Genomic DNA, 11,330 nt, shown 5'->3' with positions numbered 1-11,330 from the left:
GGGGGTGGAGATTAGTTAACGAACAAACCCCCTAATAGGCCCCTAAGAATCCATTGGGTTAGAATTTTCGCACATGGACACAGGACAACGGACTTTTATGAGAAGGCTTTAGCTAGGACCATTTGATTGGAGGAAATCATGATGAGGGGCCCACACCCCCCTGAAAATCAGGGAGGGGGGAGGGGTTGAAGATTGGTTAACGAAGAGACCACGTAATATGCCCGTAAAACTCCGTTGGTTTAGAACTTTCGCATACTTTAGTGTAGGATTCACCCCAAAAAACTACTCCTTCCGTCCTATAACACTATCGCTAGCGCCCTCTGGATGACGCCATCTTTAGGTCTGCTCAGGCCCTGCCGTTCACTTGCCGACTTCTTCTTGGCGCATTGGGTGGGGTACGTTGGTCTGCGTTGTCCTCGAGTCTTGGTCTTGTGGTAGAGGTCTCCGGCCTCGGTTGTGACGTGGCCTGGTTGCTATGTGGCTTGCATCATTGCCTTCGGTATGAGGTTGGCCTAGGTATAGCATGTATCATAGTTAGCCTGGTGGGTGTGTTGGCTGGATGTGGATGCTAATCTTTGTGATTGGCGTGGAAATGGCCGAAAGGCGTTGTATCTGGCTTCTTTGCAGCTCCTTCTTTAATATATGATACACATGCTTATGCGTATCAAGAAAAAATAACACAAGAGCGATTATACTTTGGGTTAGTCATAGTGAAAGTAACTTAACAAGTAACATAGCGCATTTCAAGACAAGTTTGCTTACGTGGCGTATAGTTAATGAGGAGAGAGAAGTTTGGATAACATAATATGTTACTGTAAACATAACACCACTCAAAGCAAAATGAGTCTACAATGTAATAAATATATTTATCTATGATACTACTACTATTTTACTTTTCATAATGAAGGTAGTAACAAAGACTAGTGTCGTATGCATGACACTAGTCTAAGTTACTCCCCATTATGACTAGCCTTAGTGTAGGAGTATTATGGGACGAAGGAAGTTCCATATTAGTGCTGAAATAAGGCCCGCTTGTATCTATGATTCTAAAAAAATATACATATATATGTATATCTATATCTATCTATCTATCTATCTATGGCACGCCCAAAAAATTTACACATTAATTAGAAATTAAGAGCCACTAATTTTTGGTGGGACCGACTTATTACGATCGAGATCTTCCCTAGAGTTCGTTCAAAGCATTATCAAATTATCAATCTCTTTGCACCCTGTAAAAAAACAATCTCTTTTCTGCAAGCAAAAAAAATCAATCTCTCCACTACCTCTCTCCTCTTTCTCCACGCCCGTCACAGAAACCAATCTCTCCTCGACCTCTCTCTTAGAGCAAGTATAATAGAGCTGAGTCAGCGGGCTATAAGGAATAAACTAGTATATTTCTGCTTAGTTGGAGGAAAGAGAAGAGGAGAGAGAAGGTAAGCGGGCTCTTCGCGAAGAGCCAGCTCTAGCACGTGCTCCTAGGCACTTTGTGAGAATGAAAGGTGGGCCACATAATAAAAAAGTAGTACACTCTTTTGATCTACTATTATACATGTTGACTATAAGATGGGCTGTAGATGACATGGCACTGGCTTATAGCCAGCAGCTGGCTATACTATTAACCATGCTCTTACTTGTCTCTCCATGTCACGCGGCCGTCGTCTTCTCGATTTTTATCGTTTCTGGCTGCTTCGAGAAGAATATCCTCTAGCTGCAAAGATCAGGCGCACACGTTCGATCAGGGAGACTGCATGTGAGCGCTGAGGTCAACTAAGCCATGCCACTACAGGCCAGTTCTTTTGCTAGCTTTTTTGGGCTTCCAGAATAAGCTGGGTAGGTGGCAGTTTATTCTAAAAGCCCAACCAAAGTTTTCATTGTAGACGCCTATTAGTCAAGTCTTAACTATTAGGCTTCTAAACAAATAAATTTGGTTGAACTTCTAGAATAAGCTGGATAGGGGGCAGTTTATTCCAGCTTATTTTAGAAGCCAGCAAAAGAATTGGCCCTACGTCGCAGATTGCAGGGTGAACTGCAACCGTGTAGGATAACGTTGGAAACGACCGAGCGAATCTAGCCGTCCGGTATCATCGTAGCGCAGCAGCAGCCGATCTGCGACCGGTACACTGACTTTTGCGACTCAGCATGGGAGGACATGTGGTACCTCTGCCAAAATCAACCTGAAGGGCTGCCACGGCCTTCTTGAGGAAGGAAACATGAGCTGCTGCACGTAATGCCAGCGATGATGCGGCACTGCATGTTGTACACCACCGTGTACCGGCTCCATGGTCGGGTACACCAGCGGCCCTATGCCCAGGTGCTAGACTACGGGTTTCCTGGTGGACTTCGATTTTCCCATGCATCACAATTATGGTCTCTTTGATTCAAAGGATTTTCATAGGATCTTTGATGGATTAGAATCTTTAGGAATTTTTCCTACGTTGGTCGTTTGATTCGTGGGATTGAATCCCGTAGGATTTTTTCCTAAAGGTTCATTTGTACTACATTTCACAGGAATTCTTACATCCACTCCAACCTCTTGGAAGCAATCCTTTGTTTTTCCTGTGACACAATCAAACAAACTCAAATCCTATAGAGATCCAATGGACATGCCATTCCAATCCTACATTTTTCCTATTCCTGTGTTTTTGCAATCCTATGAATCAAAGAGGCCCTTAGCAGATACAGATGCTACAGGAGCTACGTCCAATCTATTGCCCTTCCCAGTGCTCCACCATGGACATGTGCTAAGCATGTCGCATAAGAGAAAAAATGATATGGCGCAACATTTAAGGAGGGGAGAGAGTACATTGGTGACCCACAAAAGAACCAATGCCAAGCACGAGAACCTAGGCAAACCACTTAGATGAAACAATTTGACCAATGCATGAAAGACTTTAGGTGCTAACTCATTAAATAAAGTGTGCTTAGCAACAACAAGTAAAGCACCTATGCATTGGGGAGTTGAGTTGCTATGGTATTTAATGTACTTAGCACCTCATCTAAGCACCTTTGCATTGAAAGAGGTCTCAGGACATACAAGGGTGCTAAGATTGATATTGATTTGGGACATAACGGTTTCATTAATTATAGTGACAGTATGAAACATGTATTATTATATGGTCAAGATTTAATGTACACTATTTTGTATACTTGGTATGACTAGGATAGAGAGAATATTATAAGTAATATTATCTTTGTATACATTCAGTTATTAGCCATTCCATTTGCAAGAAAACAGAAGTATGTTGCCCTGATTTTTCAGTGTAGGTCTGGCATGCGAAAGGACGACTCCAATATCAATTACAAACTAAAAGTATTGTACACTGCGTACTATCTTTCATAATTTCTACTCCCTCCGCCCAGGATTAGTATGCGCTCAACAGGATGTATCTAGTACTGAAATATATCTAGATACATTTGTTTGATCAGCAACTAATTCTGGACGGAGGAAGTACTAGGATAATACATAATGATATGTATCAAGAACCTAGTCAACACACAAACATGGATGCAATTGATAGCTCATGTTTGTTGGGTTGTTTTCTTGTTTGTATGACATTGTTCATATACGTATTAATAGTCAGTTCATCATCCATTAATAATACTATATTAAAGAAAACTATTGTTTTATATTGTTCTACATGGTCATAACATTTAGTACTATTTCTAACCCACAATTATAGTAATTTTCAATTACGTTAATCAATGTGCTTTCTATTTTATGCAGCACTTTGACTTATTAGGGAAGTGAACAAATGCAAAAACTATCCTTCCATGTGTAAAATGACCTGGCAGCTTTCTTAGAAAGGTTATTATCCTGTTATGTTGTAGGATAATTGGTGGTTTTAATTAAAAATTAAATAAAATAAATTCTGATTGTTATCAAATTGCATCTTAGATTATCTATGTACAACATTAAATCACTACATGAACTCTTTAGTTACTAACTTGGATCACTTTCCAGATGCATCTTGGGTGACAGGAATAAGATATAGATAATTCCGCAGCCTTTTTGTGAGAGAAAGGCAATTTGGTAGCTCATGTGGTACTCTTTCAATTATTTGATGAATGGATGCAGGGTCATACAGACAAAAACTGTGTAGCATAGACATGGGGTAAATTCAGATGGTTCTTGAGTGGATAAAAGAAATGACAAATACCACTATTACATGTAAAACTTTTCAAGTTTCTATTGTGTATGTTCGTTCTATTCTTTTCTTTTGGTTTCCTGTGCGCACGTGTTTGTGTGACGAAGTCTGCTACAAAAAGAATGAAGCTCATATAGATGTTTTGATATCGTTTATACGATTATTATTGTGAGCTTTATAAAAAGATATACTTAATTCGAACGCCATGAAAAGGAACCATATGAGAACTATTAATTAAGTAAATGAAACTATCAATTTCTAATATTTATCTTTCGGGCTATATTAGTTGTAGAAATATTGCTTCTTCTTGAGGATGCCTAAACAATTTTAAGATTCTGGTTCTTGCATCTGTTGTAGAATGAAGTATAATTGGGCAACTACTGACGATGCACATGTTACAAAACAAACTGTAGTGTTAACTAATTAAACTTTCAAGAGCATATCACCAAGTCTCTATATTCATTGCAATATTCTTCTAAATGGTTTAGCTAATGCATTGTTATAAACTAGCCCGTGCAAGTGCACGGGTTGATGACTACTCCCTCCGTCTCAAAATAGATGACTCAACTTTGTACTAACTTTATAGTAGGGAGTAGTATACAACTAATCTGTAACCTCGAAACATATATGCTTCCATAAGTACTAACACATTGTAAAGCATAGCCCATACAATATACAGTAAGACAAGTACATGCAGATTTCTGCAGATCTATTCGGTGCTCCTGCCTCTCCACCCTACGAGTGTTCGACTGTTGGGTTTTTGCAATTGGTGTTGGGGGTATGCGGCGGCGCAACATAGGGTTGGGTGTTGCTGGGGGGTAAGATATTTTTGGGAAGCAGACGACATCTAGGTCGATATGTGTCGGAGGCGAGTGGTGTTGGTTGGGGTCAATGGGGTGGGAGAGGGGAGACGGTACAACAGGGACGCTGATGAGGTGGATATTATTAGGATTAAACACGACTGCTTGTCCGTGTCCATTCCGTGCACGTGTATGTGCATGTGTCCATGTAAGTTTCCTAAACCATGAGCGAGTAGGACTACTGGTTGGCCAGGTTAGCTACTATATACACTCGAGATATCCCATGTAATCTCTACCATCGAGACCACCGAAGCAATAAAGAAAACTAAATACTTAAAAATGCAGCTACGCTATTATGTTAAAGCGAGCGCACACCCTTGTCTCCCTCTCTGTCATCTACCACATGGTCCCTAAGACCCTAACACACTTAAACTCTTTTCATGAGGGCATCATCCCGTGAATTCTCTTCACAAATGAGACATGCAAAGAACGTCTAGTGACTTCATGTGTGAGAAAAATATAAACCTGCATGCATTTATTTTTTTAATTTTTTTTAAAAAGCTATAACTGAACGGAGCATCAAAATTAAGATCCGTTTTCACAGCTAGGTTCTCCGCGACGAGCTCTTCAAAACTAGATCCCATATGAGTATGTGTTGACAATTTTTTTTTGGCGAGCAACTTTGGGTGCTACAGAAGCAAGTTTAGTGCTACAGGAAAGCAACTTCTTGTTAGTTTGTGTAATATGACTGCCTATCATCAAAAATCCCTTTGAAGTTGACAACCATAACTACCAAGTTAACTAGCTTCACCTCTAAGTTTCCTACCATAACTAGTAAATATACTTCCATAACTTGTGTTTGCCTCCAAGTTGATAATATTGTAGGCAGCTTAGTTTTTGAAGTAGACTAACATTATCCAAATTGCCTGTCATGACTAGCCACTTCCTTCACATCATCCTTCATGCAAGAATTTTTGGTATTGTAAGAAACATAGTTTCATAGATAGGCAACTTAGCAACATTAATGGACAACTTTTCAATGTATTATAGGCAACTGAAATAGTAGTGCCAGGCAACTAAGCGTCACTGGTAGGCAACTAAACTTCATAATGTTCGTAGGCAAGTTAGAAAAACAATGATAAACAACTTCACATTATTTGTAGGCAACTAATTTGCAAAGTTAGGCAACAAAGCATCAATGGTAAGCAACTAATTATCACTAGCAAGCAACTGAGCATCAATGGTAAGAAATTTCATAGTACTTGTAGGCAACTGTGACTCAACTGTAGGCAAGTGACGATCAACGATAGACATCTGAGCAGCAATGATAGGCAACTAATTACCAATAGCAAGCAACTGAGCATCAATGGTAGGCAATTTCATAGTATTTGGGGGCAACCGAGACTCAACCATAGGCAACTAATGATCAATGATTGGCAACTCAGCAGCAATGATGGACAACCAATTACCAATAGCAAACAATTGGTCATAAATGGTAGTCAATTCCATAGTATTTGTAGGTAACTGAGAGTCAACCATAGGCCACTAACGACCAATGACAGGCAACTGAGCAATCACGATAGACAAATTGGGATAATGTTAGCAAAATTCACATGTACACATAGCGCAGTGAAGTTGCTTTGCATGTAGCACTAAGACGCCTCATGTTTCGCTTGATTTTTTTCGTTTTTACACAAACCAACCTAATAGGCATTTCTACTATGCCAAAAACAAGGAGTTGCTTTTCTATACCACTAAAGTTTTCTCCATTGCACCCAAAGTTGCTCAAAAGAATTTCGTCGAAACCTACTCAAACGGGATCTAGTTTTGAAGAATCCGTCGCGGGAAACCCAACGGTGAAAACGGTTCGAAATTTCGACGCTCGAATCAAAAACTTATGCCTTTAAAAAAATTGAAACCCCAATTAATGCATGCATGCGGGATATTCCTGAGGGATCACCGGGCAGGAGAGCGCGAGCAGACACGGGGATCAGGTGCTTTTCCTGTTTTAGTATGTGATGCGTGTAATTGGACTGTACTTAGATTTTATGGAAGGTGTGCCCGAACGCCCCATCGAGCGCGCAGGCGCTGTCTAGCCACGTCCTATAAAAACGAGTCCCAAAGCATGGGGCATGAACATTTGATCTCACACACATTACTATAGTTAGGCGTAATATAAGCCGGAAAACCACGCAATACCCATCGTCGATTCAAATGCACGTAAAAGCCGCGCCATGCGGAAGGTTGGATTCAGTAAAGCACTGAATTGTTTGACTATATCACCAAACGTGGACGCGTTATCATGGGGGGAATCTAGAATGCTTATGCGCCAAACAGATTGTGGTTTCATGATTGGTTTCGCTAGAATGACGCAAATCAGAAGAACCAGTAATATAATCTGCAAAATCAGATGTCATGTCGGATGGTGCACAGTTGAAAGCTAGATGTTCAAATATCTATCCTGCCTAGCGGGACGGCGTTTCTGGCCCATACCATGTCGGCGGCGCGACCGACGACCGTGGGCCGACGAAGGCAAACATGCCGGTGAATAAAGCGGATTCTGAAATAAGTTTTCGTGTGGGAGGGGAGGCTAGTTTTTTGAATCAATAGGGGGGAGGTTAGTTACTGTACATAGATTATTTCAATCTGCCACTCATGGGATCTTTGGGGGAGGGTGGGTGGGATCCTGGGCACTGTAGATATATATATTCTTTCAATCATCCACTCAGGCACTCATGTCATCTTATCCACGCTGATGCCGCTAACTGTTCACATTATCCTCCAAGCAATTAACAGATGAAAACTACAGGAACCCGACTAACTATTCACATCATGGTCCAAGCAATTAATAGTGAAAGCAACCGGATAACTATGCCTGTTATTTTTAGAAAATATTTCTGCACGTGCGGATTTAGAGGGAGTACTATTTGCTAGAGCAAATGGTGGCAACTTAATGTCCATCGCCTTCTTTCTTGTAGGTTTTTTCTTCTTAGATTACTATGCAACTTTTGCCATGCAGGATTTCATATTTTTTTTTAGTGGACCATCGCAAATCCTTTTGTATGATTTTTAGAATGCACATTTGCCGCTTATGATTTTCTTTCTGTAGTTCAACGTGGCAATATCATGTTGGTTTTTTCAGATTTACCTTTTTGGCATACTTTTTGCCATGTAGATATTTTTTTCGCTGCGGCATGGTTATTTCCTGTAGGTATTTTACCTTTTTTTAGTTTATCCTGGCATTTTTTACTGTAGGTGTTGTTGTTTTGTTTTTGCAGATTTACCGTTTCCGAGGAAGGCCGAGCTAGCAGGCCACTGGTGCGGGCCACGCGGTGCTGCGAACGACCGCTCTGTATTCGCTCGCTCACATTACCGGTTGGGTGCGAATGATCCGTTTTGGATAACACCTCCCATATCAAACGTCAATTTGTTATTGGAAAAACCAAAATAAGTTAGAGCATCTTTAATAGAAGATGTAAATGAAAAATAACAAACTTTTGGATCTCCGAGGCCCAAAAATCCATCTCCAACAGATGATGTAGACGAAATAAAAATTACATCTTCGCCTCCTGAAGGCGAAGATGTAAAATATAACACCTCGCGATGCAAATTTACATCTTCAAGATGTAAAAACGCCAGCCGCGTGTCAATCGTCTAACTGCCTTCAGTTGGCTCCCATGCGACCGCCGCCCGCCCACCGCCCACCCCCGCCATGGCCGAAGCCGGTGACACCGCGGCCTCCTCCACCGCCGCCGGTGGTCTGACCCACCTCGCCGCTGCCTCCGCGACCAATTTCCCCAATCCGTCCACCGCATCCATGCCGTTGCCGCCATGCCGCCGCCCCGATTCGCCACCCCCGTCACCCCTCTGACGCTCCTCCGACACCCCTACGCTGCTCCTCCTCCTCTCTTAGCCTCAAATCACCGATGCTCCGCCGCCCCTCCGCCGCTCCTCCGCCGCCCCCATGCCGCTCCTCCTCCTCTCTCCTCATCGAGTCACCGTTGCACTGTCGTTGCTCCACCGCCCCGATTTGTGCCTCCGGCGTCACGATTTCCCACCCCCGCCGCCCCTCTGACGCTTGTCCTCCACCCCCACGCACAGCCGCCGCTGGCCCGACGGCGCCACCCCGAATCACACCGCGCCGCCGCCCCGACGGTACCGCTACGAATCACACTGTGTCGCCGCCGCCCCAATTCGGCTGCCGCCCACTAGTTTTTACATCTCCATTTTGCAGTATTGCGGTTTTACATCTCCAATATGCATCATCTGTTGGGTTGTCTCTTTTTTGAGATGTAAAAAGCACTTTTTGGAGATGTAAATTTTTATATCCCCAAATTTGCATCTTCTATTGGAGATGCTCTTAGGGCAATCCGGCCAGCATCCAAGTTGCATACGTACATGTTTGAGCCCGAGCTAAGGGCATCTCCAACATCGACCCTCAAACCGCCCGCATACATCCGGACGCAGCTGTTCGGACCCAGGAAGCCATCCGATGCCGACCCCCATCCGTCCGTGAAGCTGTCCAGACCACAATATTCCTGTAATCCAGGACTAAAGAGGGGATGGACTTTGCGGGAGTCCGGATACGGGACACGTCGAACTCTGACACCTCTGGCCCACCCAAAAGGAAAGCGGAGCCTGTGCTTTTGTAGCTGTCCACCCAATTTCCGTGGCAAAATCCCCACTTTCCAGTATTTTACATCTCCAAATTTCTAGTAGATCAACTCAACGATGCGGCAAAATCATCGCGTCAAACGAAGGCCTCAAAGGAGGAACCGCTCAAGAAGTACAAGGCAGGCGGAGAGCGTGCTGGTGGCGGACGTGGTGGAGGTCACGGACTGGGACGCGGTGCCCCGATAGTGTTGTCCACTGTACAAATGACACCATGGCCGAAGCATTGCAAGGCTCTGTACTTCTACGCTGCCAAGCAGCTCAGTAGGCAGTCCACGGCAACCCCCGGCGGGCAAGTGCCATCATTGACATAAACGTGGCACCGCTGCCCTTCTCGGAGTGTTCATCGCCGTAGCTTGTCCGGGCATGGACGATGGGCAGAGAGCATATGGGTGCCCTCACACTGTTCGCTGATGTGCCTAAAGCGGGGGAACCAACGTACAATGACGTGGACAACAAGATGTTCGACATCATCCACGACGGAGCCGGAGGAGGAGGTGGCTATGAGGACGGGCGGCTGGAAGACTCGGATCGCACCCAGTCCGACAACTACACTTAGACGCAGCAGAGCTGCACCCAGACCGGCACGAGCAAACATTAGCAGGATTGGGCCGGCGGACAGTAGGGGGAGTAAAAGGGAGAAGAAGTTGGAGAAGTAAAACTTCACCGTCATGCATTGTTGGTTGAAGTTGAATGGGCAACCGAAACCTATACATAGCCAAGACCACTGCCCAAGCCACCGAGGAAGTGATGGGGAACGTTGCATGGAAAACAAAAACATCTCCCACGAAAACACCCAAGATCTAATCGTATCTGTACGGATCAGATTAAATAAAAGGTGAAACAGATATAACAGGACATTGACATGCTCACCTGCATGAGTGTATCTGAACGGAATAGAAAAATCCAGTGTAGGGGAAGGCATGGTGGCATACCGGCGTGGTTGTAGGGCGACAACCATCTTTGACACAGTTCCGCCTGGAAACCCTCCAACCGCCATGCGAGCTAACATGTCGTCTTAGGTGCCGCTACTCGTCGTGAGGAACGCTCCACTTCTCCTCCTGGTCTTTGCCTCCTGAGAGGAGGAATGGTGGCGACACACATAGGTCGGGAGAGGAGCAGAATCGAGGGTCGCCAAATGCGTGGATCGCGAGTGGTTGGCGCCATCAATCACCTCTGGTTGTCTCTCTTTGACCTAGGGCGAGATTGGAAGGGTTCGGGGGTAGAGAGGAGTGGGCGGGCTGCGCGGATGGGAGTGGTGGTAGGAGGTGGACACAGAGTAGAATCACCGCCGCTCGTTGAAGATCCGACGTTAGCCGTGAAGAGTGAACGAGAGGCATCAGATTCTGCCTCTAGAATAGCAGCCCAAGGACAGCGTGGCCCAGGAGTGGCCCACAGGCGCGGAAGCAATTCATCAGACATCCAGGGACAACCGAGACGCATGATCTAACGACTAGAATCGCAAATCGCTGAGGGCTCGGTTTAGTCTCAGTTTTACTATCCTAGCAGCTCAAGGACAGCGCGGCACAGGAGCAGCCAACACGAGCGGAAGCGATTCATCAGACGGTCAGGGACAACCGAGATGCGGGATCTAACGGCCAAAATCAAATATCGCTGAGAGGGCTCGGTTTAGACTCAGTTTTACTGTCCTTAATTAGCCAAATGTTGGGGGTTTAATCTAGGGGGTACATGGTGCAACTAACTAAGGAAC

At 44.3% G+C, this 11,330-nt stretch overlaps 1 protein-coding gene across 1 annotated transcript in view; it reads right to left on the bottom strand.

Annotated features, from left to right (window-relative positions):
* LOC123099144 (dolabradiene monooxygenase-like) overlaps positions 1 to 10,814 on the bottom strand; it is a 13,564-nt gene extending 2,750 nt beyond the window's left edge. The window contains exon 1 of the mRNA XM_044521289.1: positions 10,555 to 10,814. Within this exon, the coding sequence (XP_044377224.1) occupies positions 10,555 to 10,631 (77 nt within the window). The 5' untranslated portion in view covers positions 10,632 to 10,814. The remainder of the gene's footprint in view (positions 1 to 10,554) is intronic.
* Positions 10,815 to 11,330: the final 516 nt, after the last annotated feature.

Source organism: Triticum aestivum, chromosome 4D (genome assembly GCF_018294505.1).
Source record: "Triticum aestivum cultivar Chinese Spring chromosome 4D, IWGSC CS RefSeq v2.1, whole genome shotgun sequence".
NCBI classification, from domain to species: Eukaryota; Viridiplantae; Streptophyta; class Magnoliopsida; order Poales; family Poaceae; genus Triticum; species Triticum aestivum.
This window is presented reverse-complemented; position numbering and strand designations above follow the sequence as displayed.